Source organism: Vitis vinifera, chromosome 2 (assembly GCF_030704535.1).
Source record: "Vitis vinifera cultivar Pinot Noir 40024 chromosome 2, ASM3070453v1".
Classification (NCBI taxonomy): Eukaryota; Viridiplantae; Streptophyta; class Magnoliopsida; order Vitales; family Vitaceae; genus Vitis; species Vitis vinifera.
The window spans coordinates 5069154-5087768 of NC_081806.1; the positions used below are offsets into that span (position 1 = coordinate 5069154).

The window sequence follows — 18615 nt, forward strand, 5'->3', positions numbered from 1 at the left end:
CACTTTATAATATATACCATCATACCCCCATCTTCTTTTATTTTAGAATTACTTTTCCAAATAACAAATATTTTAAATTATTTCTAAGTTTTTTTATAAAAATATCAAAATTATGTTTGATTTTCATAAAACACTTAAAAAAAAATGTTAAAAAAAATAATTTTTTTATATTTGGTTTCCAGATAAAAATACGAAAAAAAAAATCAAATATAATTCAAATTAATTAAAAATTTATATATTTTTAAATTATTTAATTTTTATATATAAAAAAATATTTTGAAATAAATATAAAATAACATATAAAACAATTTATTAAATTTAAATTTATTTTTTATTTTTCTTTCACTTTTTCTTATCCGGGCAACCAAACATACCATTAGGTGTCCACGAGGCTGTCCTCTCTCTGAATTTCTGTTTTATTAGCTCATGATGGACTTGCAGTTATCAAATTTGGTAGTCCCATTATTTTCCTTTGTCCATTCTGAGATCTTCATCACACTTTTGGTTACATTCCATAATTCCACTTGCATCTTGCCTGCTTGCTCTTTTTTAGGCTTGATTTGTTTGGGTTTTTTTTTCCTCGAACTTTTGGATAAATAGGGTCTCTTTCAAAGCATTTTAGAAAACAATTATCAATAAACAGTTTTTGAAAACGGTTTTAAACAATTCTAAAATATTTTTAAAAATAAATATTTCTTAATTATTTATTGTATTTAACTATTTTTTGAAAATTTTTTATTATTTCAATTATTTTTTAAAAACACAATTCAAAAAATAAAAATAATTAGAATAGATTATTATAAAACACATTATTTTCAAAATATTTTTCTCTATTAAAAAATTATCAAATATATTTTTAACTCTCAAAACAGTTATCCAACAGACTCTCTTTAACTTCTAATATGTGTATATCAACATCACAACACATAATATCATAAAAAATTTCTCAAAGTATTAGATAGTGGGATCATAATTGTTTTTTTATTGGAAATCTCCAAAAGTATTTGTTAAAAAAAAAAAAAAAAATCCCACTTGCACCACTTGCACAAGTTTTTAAACCCATAATGCATATCTTAAGTAGTTTTAATTGATTTAACAACATGTTAAAGTAATTAATTCTACAATTTTCACTTCAATAATAGCAATTCTTTAAAAGTGAAATCAATAAGATGATTTAATTTTTAAGAAATAAAAAATTATTTTTTAAGTTTAACAAGAACTTCTATTCCGATTTGATTAATTTTATTCAACGAGTTTATAATTTTAACAATAAGTCAATAAGTCAATATGAAAGTTATGAAAATATTATTTTTTATAAAAGACGATTTATATGTAAAAAGTTTTTTATATTCAATAAATTTTTTACAAAACTATCGCGTTTTACTTTTTACATTCAATTAAAAGTAATTTATTGATATCAATCGATATAATTAAAGTAAACTTATTATTAATATGTTCATATATGAATCAATGTTAATAAACCATTTTTAATTGAAAACAATAAATTAAATATTTTGATTTTTTATATTCGATCAAAAGAACAAACATCACCTAAATCATTACAAAATAAAAAATATACGTAAAACCCAAGAAAGAAAGAAGATGATTAGAATAACATTTTAATCCGTTAGAGGAATAAAAAAATGAGTTGATGATGGTAATAGCACATTAAAAAGGGAAGAACACAAAAGCTAATATCATACTAATTTCCTACCAAAGATAAGTTAAAAAATTAAGGCAATTTTTAGAAGTAATGATGGGATGGTGTTACTTTCAAAGAAGTTAAGTGGTGGATGATAACTCCAATTGTTACCAAATTGGAGTTAAAAATTTAAAATATCCAAATCATGCCTTACTTTGATGATGCCTACCCACATAGTTTACCAATGCCCCACGATTTTCTTTTCCTTTCATTATATTAATATTTGTGTAGTTTATGCCAAACAACATCATCCTTATGTTCATGTCTCTATGTCTCTTTTGGTTTATTATTTTAATTCTATACATGATCTCGTACATTGAGAAATAAAAAAATTGTTAATATATTTAAAATAATTATTTATTTACAAAACACGGTTTGAATTCATCCTAATTTATTAAATTAATTCAATTAAAATAATAAATATGAGTTTTAAACAAGGTAATAATTTGCTCAAATAATACAATTTTCAAAATAATAAATAAGCTATTATTGTGACAATGATTCTTTTTTTTTTAATATTATTTTTAATTTTTTTTTATGGCGAGCATTCATCATTCAAATTTTAAATAGAAATTTATTTATTTTTAAATTGTATTTATAATTAGAAAGAACAAATAGTCAAATAAATAAATTAGTTTTTTATGGAATGAAAAATTAGATCATAAATAAACGAGTCCATTAGCATGACTAAACTGACAAAGGACGGTCCAACACCTGGCTTAGCAAAACGACGTCGTATAATAGGGAAGGGTAGGGGGCCTCGTGATTCCGCCTTTTGTTGTTTTTAACCTTTTTACGATCCTCTCTTTCCCTCTCTCTTATCGAAGAGATTTCCCATCGCTCTCGTTTCTCTCTCTCTTAATTCTTGTGCAGTGAGCCTTTCTCCCTCTATCTGTGTCTCTAAATGTATGTGTATAAATGTATATCTATATATAGCCCTCCTTCTCCCTCCCTCTCTTCTCTCTCTGATCATCATAACCGTCGTCTTCCTTGTGTTCCTCTCTCTGAGAGCAACCCTGTTGTTCACCTTAGACAGACTCGGAAGAGGAGAGGGAGCTTTGTTGTTTCTCTCTCTGCTACAATGTCGGCTTGCAAAGACCAAGATCCTCGTATCCATGGCATCAAAACTAAGATTCGCGTAGTCCCCAATTTTCCCAAACCAGGTTTTTCATCATTTGATCGTCCTTTCTTTTTTGTTGCCCTGTTTAGTTCCCGGGTAAATGCCGGAGAACTGAAGAAATCGAAGTTTTTGAGCGCTGGGTTTTTGTTGTTTTACAACCCCAGAAAGCAAAAGCCTACACTGAGCTCAGCCATGACTCGTACAACTACAAGTCATGGGATTCAAAATTTTATTTTCCGTTGGTTTCTTTTGTTTTCCCGGGCGTTCTTGAAAACCGAACATAGTTTTTGTTTTTTGTGCATGTTTGTTGATGGTGGGAATGGCAGGGATTATGTTTCAAGACATAACGACTCTGCTACTTGATCCGAAGGCGTTTAAGGATACAATTGATTTGTTCGTGGAGAGGTACAAGGGCAAAAATATTTCCGTTGTTGCAGGTGAATACTGATCCTTGATTGATCCAGTTATTGAGAGATGTGATCGAGAATGATTTAGGGGTCGCTTTTTTTACTCCACAAAGCTTTTCAATAACTTTTATTAGTGTAATTAGTTTCAATGTATGGTGGGGTCCAAAAAGTAGGCCTGAAGGTGCAGAAATGCTCGATTTCATAAGTTTCTGATTTCCTTTTTGAATGCTTTTGGTAGACATTTTGGAAGTGACTGTGTGTTTGGAGTGATTTTCTGTTTGACTATGAGGATTGGTAGTGGGGGGTGTGTCATTGATTGCTCTTGGTGAAGATTTTTGAGCGGCTCAGAGATGAGCTTTCTTTGGGCATGTGCTCCGATCCGATTTGGGTGGATGGTGTGGTTGGTGATGGATGCCCACATTGGCGAAGGTGGACCACCACCCGCGTGGGTTGATTTTTCTGGGTCCTTTTATTGTGGACTTCCACATTTCACTGTTATTGGACTTGATTTGGAGCCTCAATTTTATTCGCTTTCTCTGCTGTGGGTTTGTTTTTCTTGGTTTCTGTTTAGATTTGGGTTTCATTGTGCTTCGAAGACAATGAATTATCGAGTTCCCTGTCATAGGATTTGTCTATTTTCTCTCTTTCTTCTTTTTCCTTATTTTTTTTTTTTATGGGCTGTCATTTGGTGCTTTTCTTGGATTGGATATATTCAGCTTCTAGAAATCTCTACCTATGCAGCTCTGCCAAAAAGTACTGAACAGTATGGTTCCCATTCTTGTATTCCCAGTTAACTTCTTACACTTAGGGAAGCAATTGATGCGAATTAGAGAAGTTAAGAAACTAGAGCCTCCGGAATGGCTGAATTCATCACAGTCAATTCAGTTTACAGCCTAAATGATTGGTTGGGTTGTTAATATATTGATGGGATACACATAATGTGCTTTATCGCATCCATACCCTATTCTAATGCCCTATATTACGGTTAATATTCCCACAGGCTCATGGGGAGTTAAAAGGCTTCTATCATTTTTTAGGGGCCATGCTTTGATTTTTTGTAAAATTTTTTGTTAAACAATGATTAGTTTCAACATCGGCTATGTGGTAACTTTGTCCTCATGTTTGTCCATTAGAATGTCTCTTTATGTGGTGATGTGGACATTTGCTGTCTTTTTTTTTTTATGAGAACCTCTATACCTACTTGGAATCTTCTCTAGCAAAGTATATTTTCATGTGGATAAGTTACAGAGTTGTTCTTTGGGGGATAAGGATCAGCATGTTCTTCGCAATTGTCTTTTCAGTTGATGTTCTCCAATGGAGTAGGTGCATGTGCAAATAAGGTTTTGCTCATTAGAAAACCCAATTAACTTGCTGCAACACAGGAAAGGTTTGGAAGGTGGGGCCTGTGGAAGTCCTGGTCCTTAAGCTTGGAACCATCACATGTGACATGGTATGGAGAGGTTTTGTGCCATTATTTACCAATCCTTGTATCATTTTTAATGTCCTTTACCAAAAAGGCAGTTGCTAGTTTTAAACTTTTCTTTTAGTAAGTCCTACCATTATCTTCAAAATAATGTGTTTTGTTAGTCTTTTACACCTTTCCAAACATTTTCCATATTTCTTTAGTATGAATGAATGTGCCTTCTAGACCCTGTTTCAGAGACTACTTCCAGACCCAGTTCAGAGACTATTGTGAAATTTGATAGCATTTCCTTTATTGTAACTCTAGTGCTCACTTTTCCTTGTGAAAAATATTCTGTATCCGTATTCTTGACAAATTGTTGCTTACAGTTGCAACTTTTTCCATTTACTGCTGATTCTTTGTCAAAATGTTCTGTATCCGTATTCTTGACAATTGTGTAAACTTGACTAAGATCTCTGCATCCTGTATCCGTATTCTTGACAAAATGTTGCTTACAGTTGCAACTTTTTCCATTTACTGCTATTCTTTGACAAAATGTTCTGTATCTGTATTCTTGACAATCGTGTAAACTTGACTAAGATCTTCACACTCAGGCTGTTAGTTAGGATTCTCGAAGTTCCTTAAATATTAAGATGTGACTTGTGATAGAATATCATTTTGGTGAATTGGACCAAATTAAGGTGTTTAGCTCTTATTATATAGTATCATTTTTTCATTACTGAGGGAGGGCTGAGTTTTGATATGGCAATACCATCTTTGATTCACCATCCAATCTTTCCTCATTGATGTTGATTGTTTTCAGTAAACATGTGTAGTCTTTGATCCTGCTAGAGTATTGATTGGACTTTAAGGTCTCTGTACAAGATATAGATTTCTGTTACTATGTGTTTTCAAAGTGGAGTTTGCTTTGATTTTGTAGGCATAGAAGCACGGGGTTTCATATTTGGTCCCCCCATTGCATTGGCGATTGGAGCTAAGTTTGTACCCTTGAGAAAACCAAGAAAGCTGCCTGGTATTTTTCATCTATCTTTAATCTCGATTTGCAGTTGTATAAATTCATTTATATTTCAGACTTAGTTTGGAATATGATATAATAAATGCACTGCTGATTCATGTCAAATGATGTTTGTATTGGTAATGCCTGTTTGATTCATTGCATTGCTCTCAATTCCATCTTGAAAGAACCATTTGTGTTGTTGTTTTATCATTCATTCTTATCATTTTTCTTGCACACTCAAGAGAGCAATTATATGATCATGCTCTTTGCATTAAAGTGTTAAAGCTCCATTTTGTGCTCTCTTGTGAAGAAAAATTTAATGCCAATTGTGAGTGTTTGCCTATATCAGAGTGCTACTTGCTGATATAATTACTGACAATTGATACAAGTAATTAACTTCTGAATCTCTGACTATTGTCAACTTTTAAAATATCAATTCTAAAGATGCAATGGCTAATTTGTTGCTTCATTTTCTTGCTTTCAATCTTACAAGTCGTGCTATAATGACAGGTGAAGTTATTTCTGAAGAGTATATTTTGGAATATGGAAGGGACTGCCTTGAGATGCATGTTGGAGCAGTTGAGCCTGGTGATCGTGCTTTGGTAGTTGATGATCTAATTGCTACTGGTGGCACACTTTGTGCAGCTATGAATTTACTTGGTAATCATTTTGTAAAATTTGAATACTAGCTGTGTGTCCAAATATTTTGATCCACTGGTTCTTTTGATAATGCTGGTGTTTTTCTCTTTTACATTGAGGTTTATCCTAGTTACTTCTATTAGTGGAAAGAATAGACGGATGCTTGATTACTACAACTTCATCATGGTTGCAAAAAATATATGATATAACATGATTTGTTATAAATTTTACTCTCAAATATCAAAGATGTGTAATTTAATTCAGGTGGCTTTTTTATTTTCTGAGTTCAAGGTTTTGTATTTCTTTATGATAATGCATCCAATGTTATGAAGCATTAGTAGTTAGAAGCACAAAGGTTGGCACACTATTATTTTTTCTGGGAAACCTTCTGTATTTCATGCTCTTAGAACTCCAACTTTTTTATGTTGATTAATTACTGGGAATTGCATGGCCTTGTTCACTTATATTCAATATTCATTTTCATTGAAAATGCACTCTATATTTGTGTCATTGGATATGATCGTTATCATTGTGTTGGTTATTTAGTAACTATTTGTTACATACTATATTGTTTCTCAGAGCGTGTTGGAGCAGAAGTAGTTGAATGTGCATGCGTAATTGAATTACCAGATTTAAAGGTTTGTTCTTTTTTAACTTTTGAATTGTTCTTTAATGTAAATGCTACTTTGAGACTTTTTTTGAGTATTGTTGATATCAAACTATCAAATGATTAATATGGTTTACCCGTCGTGTTCTGTGTTCTCTGAATGCACTTCTTAGTTGCCACTGTCTTGTTGATCTTGTTCATCACTCTTTTATCTGTTTCCAAAAAAATTTATTTGTGCCATCTAGTTTTTTGTATTTCCTTAATGCTGTTGACTTCATAAATGCAAATGCTCAGCTAAACTTTATAGTTCTGAGTACATTTTGCCCATAGAAAAACTTAGTGGTGTAGCCGAAGAGGAGGCATAATACCCAGGAAGAATATGAAGGAGGGCAAACTCAATTTCATTGAGCAGTAAAGCAATCTATACTCTTATCGGTTTCTGAAGACTACTGTTCAATTACTTTTAGTGTCATAACTTGACTTTTTCCTCTCATTTTCTGCATTAGATGCCTTGTATTAAAGTTTAAAACACAATCTTTATGCACCGTAATGGGATACCAATGAGAATATTATCTATGCTAAACCAGCAGAATAAGTTATCTGGTGAAGTCAGATGATCAAAATCAACAACCAAACATCCAATTATTATTATTACTATTATTATTTTGATAACCGAGGAACCTTCCATTGCCAAGCCATTAAGACTCTCCATGGAGACCCAAACCTTGGGGTGTTGACCATGCCCACAACAACCAACACCGTTAAATCAGGGTGTTATCAGGAATAGGGATTCGAACTTGGGACAATGTGCCTCTTACTGGGACCGCACGTCCCAACTTTCACCTTGACCAACTAGGCCTACCCTAGTGGGCTAACATCCTATTTTTATTATTGACACCTATTGTATGATCAATATTCATGTCTTGTTTCCCATTCTTCTATTTCTCATTATCTATATTTAGCACCCTATTCTCTTCAAGGTCTTGCTAGTTCTATTAAAGTATCAATGAAAATTTTGAATCTGGGTAGCTTCTAGATACACTTTGAAAAATAGAAGTGGTAGCAGGGTCCATTCAGCTATTGTGCAAATGCTTGTGTAATGATGGTTTACCGAAAAATTCTGAGCCCCTTTAATAGGATCAGATCCCTTGTAAGTGCTTCTGAATTTGAAAATAGTGCTGAAAGAAACCTGGTGCCAAGGTTTGAATATTGCAAACTTTATCCAACTGAGATTTACGTGGAGAATTAACATAATATTTGAGAACTAGATGCTACTGCTTGACCACAAATATTTTTGTCTCTACTAGAAAGGCAGTTTATTCATCGTGATTTCTTGCTCTGCTTGTAAGATTTTACATCAGAGAGTACAATATTCTGTTTGATGCTAAGTTCTTATGCAAATAAAATCTCCTGTCTGATCATTAAATTGAGGGTATGCTACTGTGGATTTTTTCTGCTTGTCTCTTGACTAATGTATACTAGCTATAATATATCCATTTTTCTTATGGGTTTTGGGTTTTGGTGTGTGGGTATTGCAGGGTCGTGACCGATTGAATGGCAAGCCATTATACATACTAGTTGAGTACCATTGAATCGAGGGGGTGATGCTGATACAATTCTACTACAATGTTGCAGCATTAGGAACTGTACATTAGAGGGATATCATTGGCTACTAGTCATTGGAGTCTTTTCAATTTTCTCCCCTTTGCTTGTCTTTAGTGAATTTTGATGAACTTTGTTGGTTGAGACCCTTTATTTTCCCTAAATTAGCACAGGTACATTTAATTTATGGAAAGGGGCTTGAATTTGAGAAATGCTTATTAAGAATTTCTCATTCTTTTTCCTCCAGTATGAATTCCTCTGGCCCATGATGTTTGCCACCAGTTTATTAGCCCATCAATCTATCCAGGAAAGAGGCTTAAATGACCTTGATGTTCAACCCAAATGATAGGTCATTTGCCTACTGGGAAATGAAATGTCGTGGTTTCCCGGCGGGAAACACGTAATCGGGCATTGGGGTTGCTGTATGAAACACATTATGGCCTGTGTCTGGCTGCCGGAGGAGATTCTTCAATCCTACAGATGTTCAAAACTTGACTCGTAGGCTTTTAGATGTTGAGCAATGAGTTTGTGACGGAAGATAATTGAATTCTTGGATGGACCCAAAATACAGAAAGTGGAGTAAGAAACCATAAAACTTGACAAGCTTAGTTGAATGAATGGGACACCAGAGAGAAAGAGAAAGAAAGAGACAACACACCCATCCATCTATTAATCTCTCATCTTCCTACATGCTTTGAAGTTTGAACTCTCTCTTAAGGAAACGCAAACCCTCTCTGTCGCCCATCTAGCTGCGTGACTTGCGGCCTACTTCCTCACTAACCTCCCTCCCACCTTTGAGGCCACACTTCACCTTCTTTCTATTTGCTCTTCATATAGATTTCTATCCTATATATTTTTCCGACTCCATAAAAACAATAAACGGTCATTCAACATCTTCCCATATCTGAACTATATAGTCATTTTGTTGTAATACTCAATATTTTAATCTCACAATACTTGCAAATATGAAAATACGTTACTCTAATGGCTGTCTCAATAAATACAAAAGTTGACTAAATAAAAAAACTATTTAATGTCAATAAAATACGCTTAATATTATAACGACATCACATCTGTTTCAATTCAAACCTAAAACCAATCAATTTTGTAAGTATTGATAACGATTCAATATTATTTTTGACGTTATTGAAACTTTCAAATTTCTATACCAAATTATCGATTTCCCATTGAATATCCTTCTTTAATTGATTTGATTGAATTTGAATTTTAAACTGGCAGCCATTGTCTTGACCGTTAACCCCCCCTTTCCCATGAAAAAGAAATTTAAAAAAAAAAAGAGCAGTATAAGAATCCAACAAAAATACGTCCTCCTTTTTTTTTTTTCGTTTCCTTTTCTTTGTAAACCTAACAACGAATCTGTATCTGATCAGAAGAAATATCCATAACGGGAATTATGGATTTTCATCGAGCAATGCTCACTGCCCCACCAGAACATTTCAGCCGTTGGATTTTCATCAAGATTGGTAAAAATCATGGAAAGATGAAGGACTGTAACATTGAACAGAACCCATGGGGCTCAGGGGACCATTGCATTCATACGTCACTGTTTCAGTACACACCCCAACATTCAACAAATACGTCTACAAAATTTTGTTTTCAAGAAACAAAATGACAAACAGATAAAATGAAAGCATTTATCAATCCAATTTTTCTCATAATCACAAAATAAATGGGCCCAACATCGGAAAACCAAAAAAAATATTGAAGAGAAAAGGAAGAAGAAAGAGAAATTGGTGTGATAAATGCAGCAAAGTTAATAGTTTTTTTTTTCCAAATGTATTTTTACAATTTATAGATGATAAGAAAGCATGGTAACACTGCACGAGGATCAAACACTAGTAACTCGCCATTATCCCCACTCACCGAGTCAAAACCGACTCGGCCCTCCAACAACGAGTCCAATCCGATTTGCTTCGAGACCCGGCCTGCTATGACCCGGCAAACCAACATGGCCCTCCGACCTCTCCCACCACCGCCGCTCTCGTGGGCCCCGCCGCTGCCGGAAAATGTGCAAATGGCCGAGCCCTTCCCTCCCGGAAACACCCATGCGGCAGCGCCGCCGTCGTAGACCCCTCCGGAGGTGGGCCCCAAGCAGTGGAACCTCATCACCTCGTTCCCATCCGCCACGCATCGCGCGTCGTCCTCCCACGTGCCACCGCCAGAACCCGCCCGAGATTTCACCATCTCCCGATACTCCTCGAAGCGGGTCACTGTTCTGGGCAAGTTCTGCACCTTGAATATCATCTCGATCCGACCCGAGAACGCCTTAGGCGACCAACTTGTGTGGAAGATTATCTCCACCACATTCCTCGAAGGGTGCCCCTCCGGCATCTCCGCCAGCGCCGGAAAGAAAGGGGCCGCCGGTCGCGCAGGCCGAGCAGACACACTCTGACGAGCCCGGCTCACTGGAGCAGAACCCGGTTCAGGCTTGGGCGACCGCTGATGTCTGGAACTACTGGGCTGCTTCGGCGCCGGGGGCTTGGGTTTTCTGGGCTTGTGCTTAGTCGTCTCGATCACGTCTTTAAGGCTCTGAACACCCTTTCTGCAACTAGCACCGGGTATGAGGTTCTTGGGATTGGGGTGGTATACGTCCTCAAAAGCTTTGGATTTGCACTGTAACGACTTGACCCAGTGAGCCGCCATTGACGGACTCAATGAGAGCTTCAGTTTCTCTCTCCGCAGCTCTCAGTTTCTCTCTCTTAAGCTGGGTATGGTTTGGATCATATTTGGTTTTTTGGCTGGAAAAGAATGGAAGAGAAAAGAGATGGCGCGATAATAAATGAGTCCATTCACGACTCGTACCATATTACGTAAATACCCTTCTGAACCTTGACAAATTACCCACGTGGATTCTGTCTGGTTAAAAAAAAAAACAAAATTTATTTATTTAAGGAAACAAATTTTGATCAGTAAAATTCGAAAATTTGATATGGTATTTATGGTCCTACCGTTTTACATAATAAGACATGAGACATAACTCATCATTAGCTTCTGTTTTTGTTGGTGACAAATACATTAAATAAATATAGCATTGGCCCTTGTGGCCGTTCATGTTACACCATTCTTTTATTAAGAATTTTGAAAATTACAGCCTTGCTCTGTATTACCTTTTTTTCATGGCACTGTTTAGAAAAAGGGACATGACCCAAGGGGTATTTATTTCATATGGGGGGGCAAAGCTCAATTTGCATTAACTAAAGAGTTGGTAAAAACTTTGAGTGAAGTCATTTTCTAATAAAAAGCATGTCCTGCCATCTAACATGGGAAAGTTTCCCTTGGAAACAAAGCAACAATTACTAGACTTGAGAGTTATTGCCTGATTGTGAGACTGAAGTTTCATTAGAACATGAAAACTCATGGATGGACCCTTGTTTTTCTCCTCCACCTCCTCCTCCTTTGTATGTTCTGATTCATCTTACTGACACAGAGCCACGGTGGAGGTTGACCCCCTCCCCCCCCCCCCCCCCCCACCCCACCCACCTCATACTCACCATGTTCCTTGCCATTTCCATGCTTTTCCCATGTGCCTGCTCTCCTCCGCATGCCCTTTTACATTTCTTCGTTTTTTTCCAATTGCAAACACATTGTTATTTCTCAGTGATGTACCCGTTTGTTATGGGGCATTCCGGACATTTCCCTGGGGACACCTTTTTTTTATTTTTTCTTTCTTTTAATATTAGGTTTTTGAAATGGATGTGGCACCATCCAAGAAAAGAAAGGGAACAAAAAGAATAGAAAGATGGAAGACATGAGGGTGGAATCTTTCATAGGAGTTTGAAGCGAAACGGGTGGGAATAGAAGAATAGAAAGAGAATGGAAACTGGCAGGGAAAGCATCTAATTTTTTTATTATTTTCCCTATATTTAAAAATAATAATAGAAATTAAAGCACTGAAATTTAAACAATACTAGTTCTAGTAAAACGACAGTTTTCCTTCCACTCGTCTTTTATTTTATCCCTGAACATCCACTACAACCCATTACAGGTAGTGAGTCCGTAATCACAGAGTTCGGTGTATTCATTGGGAGAATGGCCTCCATTCTCAGTAGGAGCCGACAGCATTGAGATTTGCAAACCCCCCCAACATCATTTTTTTAAACGTTCTGTGAGTGGGTGTTTTTTCTTTCACACCAAACACCAAGAACAGAGAGAGCACTGAAAAAGACCTAGAGGTGCTTTGAGGTGGGCGAAGGGGCTCCTCAGTCCTCACCTCTTTTGATGATGGGGAAAATTTTGAATTGGTATGAGGCGGAGGTGAATGTGGATTTTTATTTATTTTTTTGCATGTGTGCGGGTGGTGTGGAGCTTTGCCAGCCTTTGACTCCTTAGCCTCAGGCCTGTGGACTCTATTTGGGTCCCGGGAACCGCGTTATACTTGGGCGTGCTCACTGCTCCATTTTTGATCCACCAAATTCCTGCTTTTTGACCTTTTTCTTCATTCTCCTCTATTTACCTTTTTGAATTTTCCAATTGAATATTTGTATATCTCACTTAAGTATTTTTGAATCTCAAACCTGCGAACCCACCTGTGTTTGCCATTATCCTTTTACTGTTTGAAAAGCACTTCTAGATTGTGGGGGCGTTCATGAGCTATGGAGTCATTCACTACATTAAGGAGGAAAAAGATTGAAAGAGCTTTTGTATAAAGCCTAAATTTAAGTACTTTTGCGCACACAAAAAAAAAATGGAAGTTTCTTACAAGTTTTCATTCTTATGGTTTTTACTTATTCTATAAATCTTAATATTTATATAAAATAGTTTAATATTTAAATATATTGGAGTTGAATGGAAGGAATAGTTTTTGGAAGTTGGAATTTCTAAAAATTGCCTAAAAATCATCCCATTAAATATATAATTTTTTTTTTAATAAAAAAACTTCTCCCCTAAAAATCATCCCATTAAATATATAATTTTTTTTTTAATAAAAAAAACTTCTCCATCTCACTATTTGACTCACTTATATTTTATTTTTAAAGAAAAACAGCTTTAAAAAGTGGATGAAAGGTTTTTGTATGATTATATTGGGGAAAGAATTGAAAGATGAAACAATTTTTTTACCGGATGTTGGATATTTCAAAAGCAAAATATATATTAAACAAAAAGGTATTTTCTGACATCTTAAAGCCACCCCAAATGGCCTCTGAAAAGGTCTCAAAATGTCCCCTACATTTTGTATGTATTAGAGAGGAGGGTGGGATGTCCAAATTGCAGTCGATCACATTGGACAAGGGGCTTTTGACTTTAACTTGGGAGCAATAAAATCATTAATGTCTTGTAGGACTAGGAACTCAAACCCCTTAAATGCTTCCCTCTCCCCCTCCTCCATCCAATAAATGTACCCTTTCATCTTGCTTCTTATCTTTGGCTTCATTTACAGCGCCATTAATGCTGCTTCGGGAAAAACAACTCCCACTCTTCCTTTCCCTGCTCTTTTATGTATACATTTCTTTTAGTAATTCTATGTGAAACTTGATTTCTTGATGTCATTAATGGCATGAATCAAAATGATGCTTGAGGCATGAGGTGGCAGATCTTGAATTTGAACCAGATGGGTGTGGTTTTAACTTTAAGTGGGATGAATGAAAATCAAAGCCTGTATTTGAATGCTGCGTAATGAGAAAGGTGAAGGGTAACAATCATATCATGTGGTGGGGTCGGGTACTCTGCGACACTGTCCTATTGCTTTGTTGCTGTGGGACCTCTTTAATGGTGGTCTTTTTCCATAATCATGGTTTATGGATCAAAATAATTATTTTTTCACTATGTAATTCGATTAGATCAAGGATTAATCAAGACACACACTGACCCACTGACTCACAGACTCACTGACTCACTGATTCACTGACTCAGTCCTCCTATCTCTTGGATTGTGTCGACTCGGGATTCCATGTCTGTTGCTGCTTATGCACTTTCTGAATCCTTGAATATATCCCTCCATTCCCTCACAAAAACATTAACTATTGTTGGGAAATAAAAAGGAAAAGTAAGTTTATCTTTTGATAATTGTTTTTTAAAACAATTCTAAAAAATAGTTTTTAAAAACAATTTTTAAAAAATATTTTCTGAATTTTGTAAGACAAAAATCTGTTTGAAAACCTAAAATATTTTAATATTTTAAAAATAATTTTTATATCTAATATTTTATTTGTAATCATTCTTACTATTTGTATAATTATTTTTTAAAATAATCATAAAAAAAAACGAAAATAATTAAAAGATGTTATCTAAAAATAACATATTTTCTATTTAAAAAAAATAAAAAGTAGTTTTTTATTATCAAACATTTTTTTATTATAAAGAACAAAAAACTGTTTTAAAAAATAGTTCTCAAACAGACCTTAAGCATCTGAGAACAATTCTTATGTCATTTGAAATAAAAAAAATATATATTTTAACTCAAAAAATACGTTTGATAAATTTTGAATAGAAAGCTATCTTTAAAGCATTTATTATGAAAATCCATTCCTTTCTAGAATAAGTTTTTAAAAATAATTTTATTTTTCAAATAAAATTTCATTTTTGAAAAATAATTGACAGCTGTTTTTAAAAAATATTTTGAAAAATCTTCCCCATTATTAATGGTTGATGATAAGATTTCAAATAATATTTAAGTTTTTCATTGTGAAATTTTCTGTAGGAATATTTATTTCTTTTGTTTTCATGAATTCAAATGAGTTTTTATTCCTTCTTCACACAATAAAAAGGCATAATTAAATGTAAGACAAAAAATTCATAATATTATTTCTCATTATGCATCTTTTGTTAGAATGTATGTAGCCTTGAACAGGGACTTTTATTACATAGGAGAGGTTTTTGAACATTTGTTAGAATCTTTTGTTTCATTCTTGTCAAATTGTTCAAAACAACCAAAAATGAGTTGTTTTCTAGATCTTCTTTTTGTTTTGTTCGTGAAACTCTTATGTCATCCCTTTAACAAATCCTTCACAAATGAAAGGAGAATCCAGACCCAGACCCCTTGCATTTCTACAATGGATGAGTGTGCGATTATTTGATTCTTTTGAATTCCTAGGTAAACAACAATAATTAGTAAACAACCATCATTTTTTTTAGTTGGTCAAACATTAGCATCCTTTCCTATGCAACCTCTTAAGCAAAAATAAAATAAAATAAAATTAAAAAAAATAAAAAATTTAAAGGCACCTAAGAGCCCCATACTACCTCCAAAGGGAAAGACACTCGTCTATTCAACTTTAAAAAAGAATCTTATAATTTCATTGAGAATTTCCTACTCTTATTGATATTTCAAATCAACTTATTTTTATTCTTACTATACTTCCCAAGCCTTTAAAGCCTCCTAAGTAACTCCTCAATGCAATTCAACTCCTAATCTCGAAATTACCTTATGAAGCCTAGGTTCCAAACAACTGGCTCTCTTACAACCTTTTGAGTATTCATTGCCCATTCCTCCTTACTAGCTATAAAAGAGAAAAGAGAGGGAAGAAATCCTTTAAAGGATCATTCTTGCACCAAACATCTTGCCAAAATTTGATTCTTTTTCTATTGTCAACCAATAATTTTTCTATAACCTTAAAGGCTCAACATTTTGTTATTACCTTTCACAAGCCAACTTCATGCCTTTTCCTCCTTGGATGAGAGCACTGATCTCTTAGCTCTTGCTAAAACTTTGCTATTATAACTTGTCTCTAAAGGAAACCCCTTCTACAAAGCAAATCTCCACTACCATTTTCCAAACAAGGCTTTATTGAGAGACAATACTCCCTGCCCAATCCTCTCAACCATAGGAGTGATAAAAAGAGACATAAAATAGAGTCTTTTTCCAAAGAGTTAACCTCTTATGAAACCTCTCCTTAACCATATTCTACATAGTTGGAGATTTGAAAGAAACTTTTAAGGGTAAGCCTAAATATGTAGTTGAAAGCTCCTCACCTTACACGCAACAAAGAAGTGACCTCCATGATATTAGAAATATCCCTCATTGGAATTAATTCACTTTAATTCGATTTAAACTTTGATCCTAAAGAAGATTCAACCCAAAATAAGACCAGACTTAAATGAGTCAATAGGTTTGATCAAAGTTCACAAAAGAAAAGGATACATCAACAAATAGAAGGTGGAAAATCTTTACTCGCTCTCCTCTTTTGCCTCCCACCTTGAAGCCTCAAACGAAAAAACCTCTCAATGGCCTTTCTTAAAAATATAAAAAAAAATAAAAAAATAAAATTAAGGTCTTCCATTACTAACACAAATAGATAAGGGGATAGAGGATTCTCTCCTCTCAATTCCCTTGAACTCTAAGAGAAACTAGAGGACACTTTATTTACCAAAATTGAAAACCTTGTTGTTGAGATGTAAAACTAAATCCAATCAACCTACATTTGTTGGAAGTGCATTTTATGCGACATTGCCTTTAAAAAGTTCTAGCTTATATGATTGTAAACTTTCTCAATATCTAACTTACAAGTCATTTCCTTTCTTTGGTTTCATGATCTTGAATCTGTGGCCACATTTCACAATTAGAGCTGCACTCAACACTTCTTTCCCTTGCATAAAAACATTTTAGGTATTTGACATTATTTTCACTATTAGTTTCAGTTAGAAGTATGTACAAATTTCTTTCCCTTGCATAAAAGCATTTTGGGTATTTGACATTATTTTCACTATTAATTTTAGTTAGTAGTATGTACAAACTTCCCATTAAACTAATAAGTTTAAGATCTTTCAAATCTTTCAGGGGAAATGGGGTGTTTAAGAATCAAGAATGTGGCAGGTGGACTCCTTGCAAAAGTTCCCTATATATTAAATTCCCTCGAGAAACCCAATACTTCATTCTTAACAACGTTCCAACAATGTTGGTAGAATACCATAGGTAAGTGATCTATTTTCTTCTTTTAATTCTTTTATTTCCTTTTTATATATCATTTATTTCATAATGCAAATCTTAAGGTATTGTTGGACTAATTTTCTCTTTTTCAAATCCTCATAGTATGTTTTTTTATACAAAAGGGTTATTGTTTTCATTATTCATTATATATATGTATTAAGTCTTAAAGGCTTTGTTGTATATTATCTTTGAATGATAAAATTATTTATTTATTTTTATCATTTCTAATATTAAACTTTAACCACTTGTTAATTTGTTCGTTACATACACAGGATCCATCACAATCACAATGATTGTCTATCACTATATCCATTGGATTCATTTTCCATCGAACATTTTCTTTCATAAAATAAAAGTAAATTTAAAATTAAACAATAAATATAAGTAATAGAATGAAAATATAAAAGTAAAGTTCAAAGATTAAATAAATGGTAAACCAACAATATATAGTTAGAGATATTTTAAAAGAATTTGCTTACAATGACCTTGATTACAAAGTCTATGGATAAGAGGCTTGAGATTTAAAAGCTTGAGTTGCAAATATTGGAATGACTAGAAAAGTAAAATATATGAAAATACAAAATATTTGGATATAAGAATTTTAGAACTCTCAACTCTCCGTTTTTTCCTTTTTTTTCCTCTCTCTCTTCTATACTATTTTTGTATTGAAGAATTCCTTTTAATGGAAAATGGAATAATTTAAAATTGTCTTATGCCCATGGACTTAAAAGGTTTTCCCATATATAAAGTAAAAATTTTGAGGCAAAGTTGTCTTATCTTCACATAAAGATTTCTTTTGATAGTTGGGGAATCTTAGCATTAAACAAAGTTGTATATTTTATAATATGAAAAAAAATTTCATATTTGTACTAAAAGCTATTTAACATTTTTACTACTCATGAATAAGATTCCTTCACCATTCAAAGATATTTCAATATGAATGCGAAGATAAGATAACCTTGTATCAAAATTTTCTACTTTATCAATATGATAAACATCTTTAATCCATAAACTTAAGGCAATTTAAAATTCGTCAATCTTCTATGAAAGAAGGCTTCTTCAAGACAAAAATAATACATAGCACAAAGAGAGAAAATTCCATCAAAATTATTGTACCAAAATCTTTTGTATTTTCATGTATTTTACCTTTCTAGTCATTCCAATATTAGTAACTTTTTTTTTTTTTTTTGCGTCTAAAGCTCCTCATTTATAAGCGTTGTCCGCCAAATCATGG

At 33.7% G+C, this 18615-nt stretch overlaps 2 protein-coding genes across 3 annotated transcripts; one reads left to right on the plus strand and one right to left on the minus strand.

Annotated features, from left to right (window-relative positions):
* Positions 1-2509: 2509 nt before the first annotated feature.
* LOC100264315 (adenine phosphoribosyltransferase 3) lies at positions 2510-8743 on the plus strand. Of its 2 annotated transcripts, none has more exons than XM_059733615.1 (6): positions 2510-2865; positions 3107-3259; positions 5572-5664; positions 6160-6309; positions 6868-6926; positions 8434-8743. In XM_059733615.1, exons 1-6 carry the CDS (start codon positions 2607-2609, stop codon positions 8485-8487), a joined length of 768 nt encoding a protein of 255 aa, XP_059589598.1. In that variant the 5' UTR covers positions 2510-2606; the 3' UTR covers positions 8488-8743. The 2 variants fall into 2 exon arrangements, with proteins under 2 accessions (XP_059589598.1, XP_059589601.1); XM_059733618.1 differs by having other exon boundaries at positions 2512-2865; positions 3149-3259.
* Positions 8744-10138: 1395 nt separating this feature from the next.
* On the minus strand, positions 10139-11300 carry LOC100257409 (uncharacterized). The gene has a single exon (XM_002265480.5). It carries the CDS (start codon positions 11159-11161, stop codon positions 10301-10303), a length of 861 nt encoding a protein of 286 aa, XP_002265516.2. The 5' UTR covers positions 11162-11300; the 3' UTR covers positions 10139-10300.
* Positions 11301-18615: the final 7315 nt, after the last annotated feature.